At 48.6% G+C, this 13,522-nt stretch overlaps 1 protein-coding gene across 1 annotated transcript in view; it reads left to right on the top strand.

Moving 5' to 3' along the window:
• Positions 1-13,261, top strand: part of LOC141272976 (uncharacterized) — a 66,346-nt gene extending 53,085 nt beyond the window's left edge. The window contains exon 11 of the mRNA XM_073684223.1: positions 12,200-13,261. Coding sequence (XP_073540324.1) covers positions 12,200-13,197 — 998 coding nt within the window. The 3' untranslated portion in view covers positions 13,198-13,261. The remainder of the gene's footprint in view (positions 1-12,199) is intronic.
• Positions 13,262-13,522: the final 261 nt, after the last annotated feature.

Here is a 13,522-nt window from a genome sequence, read left to right as displayed (position 1 = left end):
AATAGCAGACGACAACTGTATCATGTGTGGTCTCTAAACAAAGGTAAAATCATAACGGAAAAAATGGCATCGCTTGCAAGCTTCTGCGATAAACGAGCAATAAGTCCTCTCAGGAGTTAGCTTTTTTTATAAAATGAACAGGCTGGAGACGAGCCCCATGATGTCAGCACAAGTGGTGTGTGGGTAGGTCTCTCCCTTCAGCATAAAATAGTTTGCTGAGGTTGGGGGAACATTCATTGCCAGAGGGGTATAAAGACAATAAGCAACGGATCCTGTTCGATAACAATATAATCAAGTCGGGAAGCCCCTCCTCCACCTATACTGAATCGTCTCAGCGATCGTATAGTAAGTTTCTTCCTTAATCCTTATTATTTTGTGTAACTGCTAATGTATTTTAATGTCTCCTTTATATAATCCTTGTATACAGTACAGACCAAAAGTTTGGACACACCTCATTTAAAGATTTTTCTGTATTTTCATGACTATGAAAATTGTACATTCACACTGAAGGCATCAAAACTATGAATTAACACATGTGGAATTATATACTTAACAAAAAAGTGTGAAACAACTGAAAATATGTCTTATATTCTAGGTTTTTCAAAGTAGCCACCTTTTGCTTTGATGACTGCTTTGCACACTCATGGCATTCTCTTGATGAGCTTTAAGCTTCAAGGTTTTGTCTGTTTTCAGCCAATGTTAACGTGCTTCTATTTTGCATCCATACTAACTTGATTCCAGTTTAGCTTTAGGTTTCTGCATTGAGTGCAGGTAAGGGTGTGGCCACCTTTATTTCAGCTGGATATCACATACATAAAGCTTCTCACTAGCTGTGTGTCCATGTTTGGGTCCTGGTGCTGCTCAGCACTAATTCACACAGGATGTTACTATGACGCAGGGTAAGGTTTTAGGTTATGTGCACAGTGTGTGTTTTTGATGCGCTTTCGTGGTATTTTTTTCCACGCGGAAATTCACCAAAAACGCTAGGTAATCCGTGTGCCAGGTAATGCAATGACAATCCTGAAGTGCTGTGCACATGATCAGGAATTTTCCTGTCAGGATTGTCATTGCAATTAAATCTGCAGCATGTCAATTCTTTTTAGCGTTTCTGCAGCGTTTTACACCCACAGACTTGAATTGAGTCAGTTAAATCCGCAGCAAAAACGAAGGTATAAAAATATTTGCGGATTTGCTGTGGATGTTTGCTGCGTATCTGACTGACTCAATTCAAGTCAATGAGTCAAATACGCCGCAAAAACGCAAAAAGAATGGTACCCGGGCCGGGGAAGAAGACTACTCTTCCCATCTTCCGACCGCCGCTCCCGCTAATAACAACGAGAGAAGGCGCGGCTGAGGAGAGAAGTAGTCTCATCAGCCAGCGTCTGTGTTAAAAAAACAAAATAAAATAAAAAAATAAAAATCTATATTAAAATAAAAACACCTTTAGTACTCACCTGTCCGCCGTCCTCCCGATGTTCCCCGGCGACCAGATCACCCGGCGATACACTGACAGGAGTGTGACCCTTCCGGACAGTGTACATTGCTGCGCTGCCGGGACTGAGTTCACCTGAGTTCATCAGCTGGAGATCATGACAGCGGACATATGAGGGTGAGGGATATGGTTTTTTTGTTTTTTTTACAGGAGACGAGGGATCCGGGGATTGGGCGTTATATCAGTACATGCTGTTTTTTTAAAAAAATAAATTTTTAAAACTGCGAGGAATTTTATTTAAATAAAAGACTTTGTTCTGGCCATGTCTTTCTTGAAAAACTGTCAAAACCCTTTACAATGTGGTTAGTAATGGGGACGTCTTATACACTTCTCTCCATTACTAACCTGGGCTTCGTATTAGCCGCCAATACAAGGCTGACATGAACCCCAATCTTATTATCCCACTCGCCACTGCTACACGGCAGTGGGAAGAGCGGAAGATAAGCGCCAGATTTGGCACATCTTATGGATGCGCCTTTTCTGGGGCTGGTGAGAGCTGATATTATTTGCCGCGGAGGGGGCTAGTATGTATGGCCCCTTCCCTGGCTATTAATATCAGACGGCAGCTGTCTGTTTAGCCTTTTCTGGTTACATTTTATAGGGGGACACTACGTCAATTTTTTTCTGGGGTAATCTAGCCAGTAAAGGCTAAGCAAACAGCTGTGGGCTGTTAATAGCCAGGGAACATTTTTTGGCCCCTTCTCCGGCTACTAATATCAGCTCCCAGCGGTCGGCTTTCCCTCAACTGGTTATGACAATGACGAGAGAGCGCATGCCATTTTTTTTAAATTTTAGGCTATGTGACCATGCTGCTTCAAACCCGCAGCGGCTCCTGATCATGGGCATGTACCCAAACTCACCAGCAGCATGTCAATTTCTGTAGCAGACACGATAGTCTCCGCTGCAGATTTTGACGGATTAAAATGTCATTATATGCAGTGGATCAGCAAGTATTGACAAAAGTGCGGCATTAGAACACCGAGTTTTGGACGCAGCTAAAATACGCTTGTGGTTGCTGATCGTGGGGACATAGCGGCTAATGAAACAGCTGTGAGCTGTTATTAATAGCCAGGGAACATGTTTGTCTTCCTAGGCTAACAATTGAAGCTCTCAGCTGCTTCAGAAATGACATGAATGGGAATACAATGAGATTGGGTTTAGCTGACACCTAGCCCTTTTGTTTGGTGATGAAAAGGTGTCAATCAGACCCTTTCATTACTAATCCCAAGTGAAGAGTTAAATAAACACACACACACACACACACACACACACACACACACACACACACACACACACACACACACACACACACACACACACACAGAGAATAAAATACTTTTTTTGAAATACAACAAACACATTCTTAGGTCATTTAAATTAACCAATATACTCACCCCAGGTCTGACGGTAATCCAAGGGTCCCAAGTTTGATGTACAAAAACCGCATAAAAAATTTCATCAAAGTCGCAGCAAAAAGCACGTTTTTTTTCTGCAGTGTTTTTCCTGCCAAGAGATGCAGAAACCATAAGGGATTTTCTGCATTAAAATCCTGAACGTGCACACAAAGACTTAATATTAGAGGTTAGGACCATCCTGAACTTGGGCACACCTTGACGTTGCTGGGATGGCTTCTACGCTTTTTTTGATCAAAAACTGTGTTTACTAATGACCCAATGTTATTTCTATGCACTGTTACTTATTTATTTACTGCAGGGTATTTATTTTATTTCTGTTTTGGGTTTTGTCTGTTTTCAGGCCAGTGTGAACATGCTTCTATTTTGCATGCAGTTCATTTTTTTGTTGGTTTGGCTTAAGATGCTCTATCAGGCAGCGTCGCCCTCCACACCTCGCCTGAGCTCAGGTCACAGTTTGCTGTCGGCATCTAGTTCCCAGTTAAGGTGTTTTGTTGTTTATCCCTCCTGTTATCTCTCGGCTTGTCTGCTCGTTTATCCTGATCTCTCCGCTCCCGACCTCAGCTACGAATTCTGAACCAGTGCAGCCTGCCCTTACCTCGGACCGTCTGACTACGCTTCTACCTCGCCCACCTGTACCCCGTACCCGAGTCTCTGACCCTCCGCTCAGCTGCTGCAGTCCCGGGACTGACCTGGAGTGGTACCTGGTGTCTACCGGCAGCCCAGCCTATCCACCATCAGAGGCTCTAGTGAATACCGGTAGACACTTAGTCACGCCCCTCCAGGATAAGACCGGCCTGTGGGGTCCGCTCCCACCAGCTCATGTCAAGCTTATATCTTTATGTTTGAAGCCAGAAATGTGGCAAAAGCTAGAAAAGTTCAAGGGGGACAAATATTTTATATTAATATATTACTGCACTCCCCATGCCACTGCACTGGCCATCCTGGAAGCCGGGGGAAGGGACCACCGATCTGAGGGGGCAGCGGAGGGCAGAGGACCCCATAGGGGACTGTACAGGGAAATGTGTAGTGTTCAGTCCCGGGGTGGAGGGTCGCTGTAACTGCGGTAATACAACTAATCCAAGCCAATAACAAATATATTTAGTTTTCTGTTGCCAAATTCTGATAAGTGATGTATTGTTACATGGTGACAGTATTCCTCATTGTTCCCATATAATATACACAACGTCCTGATCAGTCTTTATTACACAAGAATAAGAGGAATAAACTTCATGAATTGTAAGAATAGACGAGATGGAAATAGGAAACTTTGTCCCCGGAGTCTCCACAGAAATCTGCGTATTTCTTATTCCGTCTCAGGATTCTCGGTTCCGGGGTAAAATCTCTATTCAGTTAGGAAACATTGTTCCATCACTGAGATCGGAGGTGACGGACGCTACTGATAAGATTCTGTGTAGGGGGAGGGGAGAGGAGGGCGGGGCTAGAGGCAGAGCTCCTCCCATCTACATGGACTCTGACCAGTAGTGACTGTCCTCTCCTATCTCAGTAATGGGAAAGTCTTCTCATAGCGCCCCCTGCCCCAGCTCTGCCCCAGGGAACTGACGCACAATCACCGGCCGGCCACGTGATGGAAATGTGATTCATTAGAAGAGGCCATCTTCTCCTGCTCCATCATCCACTCCTCACACTCCCTTGCCCATTACAAGCACTTTTAGTGGTGGACAGGGGGAGCATGGGCACTAACCATCCAGCATTAACTATTTCAGTACTTTGTACTCCTGTAGGTTTTTTTCCATGGACCACGGTGCATACTGGGTAAACCAGGTTACTTTTCAGACAATCTGAACTAGTTGCCTTGACATACGTTTTACAATTTTTCCTGCTTCCAACACAAATTTTAAAGAGGACTTGTCACTTGCTCCAATAATTTAGTTATACCTTTTTTAATTATTTTGCCGTTTTCCGTTTTGCACTGTGTTACGGATCCGGTTGGTGGAACCTCTGTGCTGCGGTGCAAGGAGGGACCAGAGGGGCGTAACTAGTTATCAACTCGGACCGACCAAGATCGTACAGCGGCTCAATCGACTCCGTGACCAGGGAAGGACTGAGCAGAGGGACCAGGTGCTACTCTGGGGACCGACCTTGTATGAGAGCAGGTGACTCCCACGGGTCAGAAGGCAGGGACTGACCGGTACAGCAGATGAGCACGGCAGGCAGGCTGATGGGTGATCCGGGCAGACTGGCTGGCAGGCATGGCAGGTAACAGGCAGGAGCCTCCAGGTAGGAGCCTCCAGGTAGGCTGGCTGGCAGACACGGCAGGTAACGGGCAGGAGCCTCCAGGTAGGCTGGCTGGTAGGCACGGCAGGTAACAGGCAGGTGCTTCTAGGTATGCGAGCTGGCAGGCACGGCAGGTAACAGGAAGGAGCCTCCAGGTAGGCTGGCTGGCAGGTACGGCAGGTAACGGGCAGGTGCTTCCAGGTAAGCAGGCGGCAAAGCCCCTAGACAGACTGGCGGACTGGACTGAAGACAGACTGTCGGGCTGGAGAGTAGTCAGGCTGGCGGGCTGGACTTGTAGTCAGGCTGGCGGGCTGGACTTGTAGTCAGGCTGGCGGGCTGGACTTGTAGTCAGGCTGGCGGGCTGGACTTGTAGTCAGGCTGGCGGGCTGGACTTGTAGTCAGGCTGGCGGGCTGGACTTGTAGTCAGGCTGGCGGGCTGGACTGGTAGTCAGGCTAGCAGTGGGACCTGAGGGCTGAAGCAGAGTATAACACACAAAGCTACAACCTTGCACGGGCACCTCCATATTGGAGAAGGTGCCTTTTAATAGGGGAAGTCCTCCATTGGCCGGGGACTTTTTAGGACGGCACGCGCGGCCCCTTCAAGAGGGAGGGAGCGCGCGTGTGCGCCCTAAGCACAGAGCAGGGAAGCTGCGTGCACCAGCAGCAGCTGCAGGGAGGCCAGAAGACGCTGGAGCAGGACCGCGGCGGTAAAGGCGACGGCGTCTCTGCCGGGCAGGAGGCAGAGACGCCAATGCTACAGTACCCTCCCCCCCCTTTACGCCCCCTCTTTTTCAGGCCGGCAAGAAATTTTTTAAGGAGAAGCGGGGCTTGGATGTTCTCCCTGGGTTCCCAAGTTCTCTCCTCTGGGCCAAACCCCTTCCAATCCACCAGAAAAAAGGTTTTTCCTCTTACCCTCTTGGTGGCCAGAATGTTCTCTACCTCATAGACATCCTCAGCGGAGACCGGAGCTGGGGAGGTACCTGGATTGTCGGAAAAATAATTAAGCACAACTGGTTTGAGGAGAGATACGTGGAAGGAGTTGAGAATCCGTAAGGTGGCCGGGAGTTTTAACTTGTAGGCTACTGGGTTGATTTGCTTGAGGACTTCAAATGGGCCGATGAACCGTGGACCCAACTTATAGGAGTGTATTTTGAGACAAACATGTTTGGAGGAGAGCCAAACCTTGTCTCCCGGACTGAATTGAGGTGGATCCAGACGTCTCTTATCAGCATGTCTCTTCATCCGCTCGGAGGATTGAAGAAGTGCGGATCTAGTGTCCTCCCAAATAGTGGAAAATTCGCTGACCAGAGACTCCGCGGCCGGGTTGTCCACAGAAGCGGAAATGGGAAACGGAGTCTGGGGATGTTGACCATAGACCACAAAGAACGGGGACTTGGAAGAAGATTCGCTCTCATGGTTGTTGTAGGAGAACTCGGCCTAAGGTAGGAGCTCCACCCAATCGGTATGGTGAGCGTTGACAAAGTGCTGGAGGTAGCTGGTAAGGATCTGGTTGATACGCTCCACTTGGCCATTGGACTGCTGATGGTAAGCGGAGGAGAAATCCAGGGTGACATCCATCAGCTTACACGTAGCTCTCCAGAAGCGCAAAGTGAACTGAACCCCTCGATCAGACACAATGTGGAGGGGTAGGCCGTGGAGACGAAAGATGTGATGGATGAAGTCCTTAGCCAGCACAGATGCAGAGGGATGAAGTGGGCCATTTTAGAAAAGCGGTCAGCGACCACCCAAATGATCGTACAACCGGCAGAAACAGGGAGATCCGTAATAAAGTCCATAGCAATGTGTTGCAACGGGGCAGCAGGTACGGGAAGAGGCAGGAGACGGCCGACAGGAAGATGTCTGGGAACCTTGTTGCGGGCACAGGACGAACAGGCCGTGACGAAGTCTACCACATCCTGGTGCAGGGTAGGCCACCAGTAATGCCGGGTAATGAGCAGGAAGCTCTTCTTCTGGCCAGCATGGCCGGCTAGTTTAGATGAATGACCCCATTGAAGAACCTTCTTACGATCCGGAACCGCTACAAACGTCTTACCGGGTGGGAGACGAGACAGATCCAAGGGGGCCACATTCATCACTTTGGAGGGATCGATGATATGCATAGGCTCCTCCTCTTGATCGGAAGACAGGAAGGATCGGGACAAGGCGTCTGCTTTAACGTTCTTGTCCGCCGGGCGGTAATGTAGGGTAAAGTTAAAGCAGGCAAAGAACAAAGACCACCGGGCCTGACCCGGATTGAGTCTTTGGGCGTTCTGAAGATAAGCCAAGTTTTTGTGGTCAGTAGAGATGACCACCAGGTGCAGAGTCCCCTCGAGCAGGTAACGCCACTCCTCCAGCGCCAATTTGATGGCTAGCAGTTCTCGATCTCCTATGGAGTAGTTGCGCTCAGACGAGGAGAAGAGCTTGGAGAAGAAGCCGCAGGTTACCATTCTCCCGGATGGAGATTTCTGGGTGAGCACCGCTCCGGCTCCGGAAGAGGAAGCATCGACCTCCAGAAAGAATTGTTTGTTGTTATCCGGACGGTGCAGCACAGGGGCAGAAGAGAAGGCTTGTTTTAAAGAGAGGAAGGCCTCCTCCGCTTCGGACGGCTCTTCCTTAGGATTTGCTCCCTTACGGGTGAGCGCAGAGATGGGAGCAGTCCGGGAAGAGAAATGTGGGATGAAGAGACGGTAATAGTTGGCGAAGCCCAGGAATCGCTGAATCGCCTTCAACCCCTCCGGACGGGGCCACTTTAATACGGCAGAGACCTTCTCGGGGTCCATCCGTAGACCTGTCTTAGAGATAATATAGCCCAGGAACGGAAGAGAGGGCTGTTCGAAGAGGCATTTCTAAAATTTTGCATATAGGTGATTCTGCCTGAGCCTAAGCAGGACCTGACGAACATCCCTCCGATGTGAGGGAAGATCCGGAGAGAAGACCAAGATGTCGTCCAGGTACACCACAACGCAAGAATATAAGAGGTCACGGAAGATGTCATTAACTAATTCTTGGAAGACGGCGGGAGCATTACAGAGACCGAAGGGCATCACACGGTATTCATAGTGACCGTCCCGGGTATTGAATGCCGTCTTCCACTTGTCTGCTTGGCGGACCCGGACCAGGTTATACGCCCCACGAAGATCGAGCTTGGTGAAGATCTTCGCGCCTTTAAGACGGTCGAACAGCTCAGAGATGAGCGGCAGGGGGTATTTGTTTTTGACAGTGATTTGGTTGAGTCCTCTATAGTCGATACATGGACGTAGTGGACCGTCTTTCTTTTTAACGAAGTAGAATCCGGCTCCAGCTGGGGAGAAAGATTTCCGGATGAATCCCCTAGCCAGATTTTCTTCGACGTACTCCTACATGGCCCGGGTTTCGGCCAACGACAACAGGTAGAAACGTCCACAGGGTGGAGTGGCACCAGGTATCAGGTCGATAGGGCAATCATATGGCCTATGGGGTGGCAGAGTCTCTGCCTCCTTCTTGTCGAAGACATCAGCATAGGGCCAGTAGGGTGCCGGTAGACCGGGTAAATTAGTCGGAGTAGATAGGGGGGCGAACCGTAACCAGGCAGGTCTCATGGCAATCCTGCCCCTAACGGAGCAATTCACCGGATTGCCAGTTCAGAACGGGTTCATGTTTCTGTAGCCAGGGTAGACCTAGCAAAAGGGGGTGAGAGAGTCCAGAAAGCACATGGAAGGAAATCCTCTCGGAGTGCAACATTCCCACCTGCAGGATTACGGGCTCTGTCACGAGCAAGATGGTCACCGGAAGGAGTCTTCCATCCACGGAAGCGACTGCCAATGGTTCGGCCAGAGGTTTGGTAGGAATCTGATACTTCTCTACAAGGGACTGGGATATGAGATTCCCAGCGGCTCCTGAATCCATATGTGCGGTTTCAAAGAAGCGGTTCTCTCCACAGGAAACAGAGATGGATAAAGTCAAGAATGGAGAGGATTTGCTTTTGCCTAGGACGACCTCTCCGAGCGGTCCTAGACACTGGAGTTTCCCGGCTTCACCGGGGAGGAACGAATCAGGTGCTCCTTACTGCCACAGTAGAAACAGCTCCCCTCGGCTCGGCGTGTCTCTTGGTGAGATTTGACCATCTTGGTCTGGTCGATCTGCATAGGTTCGGGCGAGCGTGCCCAGGGAGTTGCAGGTTGGGAAGCAGGTCTCTGGAAAGCAGGAGCAAGACGAGGAACTCTTCTCTCCTGGGTAGTCTCCTTAGCACGTTCTAGGAAACGGATGTCAATCCGGGTTGCTAGTGACACCAGGTCATCCAGGGTGGTAGGAATGTCCCGGCCGGCTAACTCGTCCTTAATCCGACCGGAATGGCCCTCCCAGAAGGTGGACACCAGGGCCTCGTTGTCCCAGGCAAGCTCAGAAGCGAGGGTACGGAACCGTATGGCATACTGGGCCACGGTGAGACTCCCTTGGCGGAGATGGAGCAATGAGGAGGCAGTAGAGGTCCTTCGTCTGGGTTCATCGAAGACCTTCCGGAAGGCAGTGAGGAAAGCCGGAAGATCGGACACCAGGGAATCCCCTCTCTCCCATAGAGGGTTAAGCCATGCCAATGCTTCCCCGGTGAGGTGAGACATGATGAACGCCACCTTGGCCCGGTCGGAGGGAAACTGATGTGGCAGAAGTTCAAAGTGCAGCGTGCACTGGTTCAGAAAGCCCCGACATAGGACGGGGTCACCTCCAAAACGAGGAGGCGCAGAAAGCCGGGGTCCTAGGCTGGATGCCGTGGTATTGGTAGGTAGCGGAGCTGCCGGAGCGGGTGTCGCTCAACTTGGGGCGGACACAGGTGGAACAGACAGCGTGTCCAGGCGAGTGTTGACAGACCGCAGGTAGGTCAGGATGGTTTCCTGTTGGGATCTCTGACGAGAAACCTCCTGGTACAAGTCAGCAAGCGAAGGGGCCTGGGGGCTACAGGGTTCCATGGCCCGTGCAAACTGTTACGGATCCGGTGGTGGAACCTCTGTGCTGCGGTGCAAGGAGGGACCAGAGGGGCGTAACTAGGTATCAACTCAGACCGACCAAGGTCGTACGGTGGCTCAATCGACTCCGTGACCAGGGAAGGACCGAGCAGAGGGACCAGGTGCTACTCTGGGGACCGACCTTGTATGAGAGCAGGTGACTCCCACGGGTCAGAAGGCAGGGAAAGACTGGTACAGCAGATGAGCACGGCAGGCAGGCTGACGGGTGATCCGGGCAGACGGGCTGGCAGGCAACGGGCAGGAGCCTCCGGGTAGGCTGGCTGGTAGGCACGGCAGGTGCTTCTTGGTAAGCGAGCTGGCAGGCACGGCAGGTAACAGGCAGGAGCCTCCAGGTAGGCTGGCTGGCAGGTAACGGGCAGGTGCTTCCAGGTAAGCAGGCGGACAGAGCCCCTAGACAGACTGGCGGACTGGACTGAAGACAGACTGTCGGGCTGGAGAGTAGACAAGCAGGCGGACTGGACTTGTAGTCAGGCTGGCGGGCTGGACTTGTTGTCAGGCTGGCGGGCTGGACTTGTAGTCAGGCTGGCGGGCTGGACTTGTAGTCAGGCTGGCGGGCTGGACTGGTAGTCAGGCTAGCAGCGGGACCTGAGGGCTGAAGCAGAGTATAACACACAAAGCTACAACCATATTGGAGGAGGTGCCTTTTATAGGGGAAGTCCTCTGGCCATTGGCCGGGGACTTTTTAGGACGGCGCGCGCGGCCCCTTTAACAGGGAGGGAGCACGCGCGCGCCCTAAGCACAGAGCCAGGGAAGCTGCGTGCACCAGCAGCAGTTGCAGGGAGGCCAGAAGACACCGGCGCAGGACCGCGGTGGTAAGGGGGACGGCGTCTCTGCCGGGCAGGAGGCAGAGACGCCGATTTTACACACTGCGTCACTCTATTGCAGAGATATTCAGATTTTTTCCTTCTGGAGTGCACCATGTGAAATCTCTACTCTTCAGTCCAGCTGGGCTTTCTTCAGAGTCTTCTCTGGGGACATTCGCTTTCACCCCTCCCAGATGCTGCTAATCACAGCTCGGCATCTGACCTAGCAGTCTGAGGCTGCCAAGCTCTGATTGTCAGCATCTGGGAAGACTGGAGAAAGCACATGTCTCCAAGATGACTGAAGAAGGCAGAGATTTCACATAGTGCTCTCCAGGAGGAACAAATGTAAATATCTCTGCAATGGAGTGACGCAACACAGAAAAGAGCAGAATCAGCAGAGCTTAGGGATTTTTACAATGTGTTTAACTCCATTTTTTGTTTTCTAGGACTTACCCCCTTAATGTGCCTTCTCTGCTATTTCAGTCTCCTTCTAAGGTTTCCTATCATGCCCTTAGGTGTGCTTTAGACATGATTACGGTGGCTGGAGCTCGACTACTTGTGGATGTAGGGTCGCCTTTGTGACTAGTCAATCATTTGCATGAAATATTAAAACTCAATTTTTAATTGCGTGGACATTTTTTTACACTAAGGGCATGATAGGAAGCTTGAGAGAGTGAAATGGCACTGGTGCTACATTAAGGGTTAAATCCTGATGACAGGTTCCCTTTAAGAATGGTCTATTTCCTGTCTCATCTTTGCCACCCCTGACTTGTGCCAATGTCACCAGTTTATAAGTGTCATTCACTTTGCCCATCATTGTGTTAATGTCATGGCATGTAGTTGTCTTCCTTATTACCGGTACTTTCACTGACGAGGGTCTTTATTGTGAGCTCCATGAAATAAATGTAAAAATCTCATTTGTGTTGTAGATTAGATGTGATTTTTTTTTGTCTTTTATTCTTATAGGAAATCCTTGTGAGAATAACGGTTTATCACTAAGTTATAAAAAAGAAGATATCAGGAAGCATTCTAATGGAGAAAACCTCATCACCCTTCCTGCACCTTCTGGACTTCACAGCACTTCACTTTCTTATAATCCTCCTGATCATGAGGAACCCTCTCCTGAACAATCTCACATTGTTGCCACAACTCCAGGTGACAAAGTGGATAAAAGATTTCAGTGTGACAAGCAATTTACTAAAAGCTCAGCTCAGGCACAAAGAAAGCACAAAGGAGAAAATCGATACCCCTGTTCAGAATGTGGGAAATGCTTAAATTATAAATCACGTCTTGTTAAACACCAGAGAATTCACACAGGAGAAAAGCCATTTTCATGTTCAGTATGTGGGAAGTCTTTTACAGATAAATCAAGTCTTATTACACATCAGAGAATTCACAAAGGAGAAAAGCCATTTTCATGTTCAGTGTGTGGGAAGTCTTTTACAGTTAAGTGGAGTCTTATTACACATCAGAGAATTCATACAGGAGAAAAGCCATTTTCATGTTCAGAATGTGAGAAGACCTTCACAGATAAATCAGATCTTATTAAACATCAGAGAATCCACACAGGGGAGAAGCTGTATTCATGTTCAGAATGTGGGAAATGCTTTACATTTAAAGTGAATCTTATTACACATCAGAGAATTCACACAGGAGAAAAGCCATTTTCATGTTCGGAATGTGAAAATTCCTTCACAGACAAAGGGAGTCTTATTAAACATCAGAGAATTCATACTGGAGAGAAGCCGTATTTATGTTCAGAATGTGGGAAATGTTTTAGAAATAATTCAAGCTTTGTTAAGCATCAGAGAATTCACATAGGAGAGACTCCATATTTATGTTCAGAATGTGGGAAATGTTTTAGAAATAAATCAGATCTTGTTAAACACCAGAGAATTCACACTGGAGAGAAGCCGTATTCATGTTCAGAATGTGGGAAATGCTTTGCAGATAAATCAAGACTTAATACACATGAGAAAATTCACACAGGAGAGAAGCCGTATTCATGTTCAGAATGTGGGAAATGTTTTCGAAATAAATCAGATCTTGTTAAACACCAGAGAATTCATACTGGAGAAAAGCCGTATTCATGTTCACACTGTGAGAAATGCTTTGCAGATAAATCAAATCTTGTGGCACATGAGAAAATTCACACTGGAGAGAAGCCGTATTCATGTTCATTGTGTGAGAAACGTTTTATACAAAAATGGAATCTTCTTTTACATCAGAGAACTCATGAAGGAAAGAAACTGTAATATTCACTTGTGTTTTATAAATTTGAATAAACTGTGGGAGGCCTGAGAGTGTCGTAGATGTATTTTCAGGGCAGTTGAAGGCGTTGGAACACTTTAAACTTTACATTTTTGCTGAATCGATTTGGTTCCGAATGAGATTTTATGGTCAAATCTAATCCAAAACAAAATTGGGGAAGAAAAATTTAAAAAAGGAAAAAAATAAAATGATTTGGATGTTTAAAGAGGATCTTCCACCAGCTTGAGCATTTTAACTGGTCACATTATGGAATAGTGGCTGCAGAGGTCAATAAAATGACCTTGAGAAGTCATAAGCAGGCAGCAAAAT

The sequence above is a fragment of the Phyllobates terribilis genome, unplaced genomic scaffold (genome assembly GCF_046119375.1).
Source record: "Phyllobates terribilis strain yellow unplaced genomic scaffold, ASM4611937v1 Scaffold_1__5_contigs__length_1240528914, whole genome shotgun sequence".
Taxonomy (NCBI): domain Eukaryota; kingdom Metazoa; phylum Chordata; class Amphibia; order Anura; family Dendrobatidae; genus Phyllobates; species Phyllobates terribilis.
This window is presented reverse-complemented; position numbering and strand designations above follow the sequence as displayed.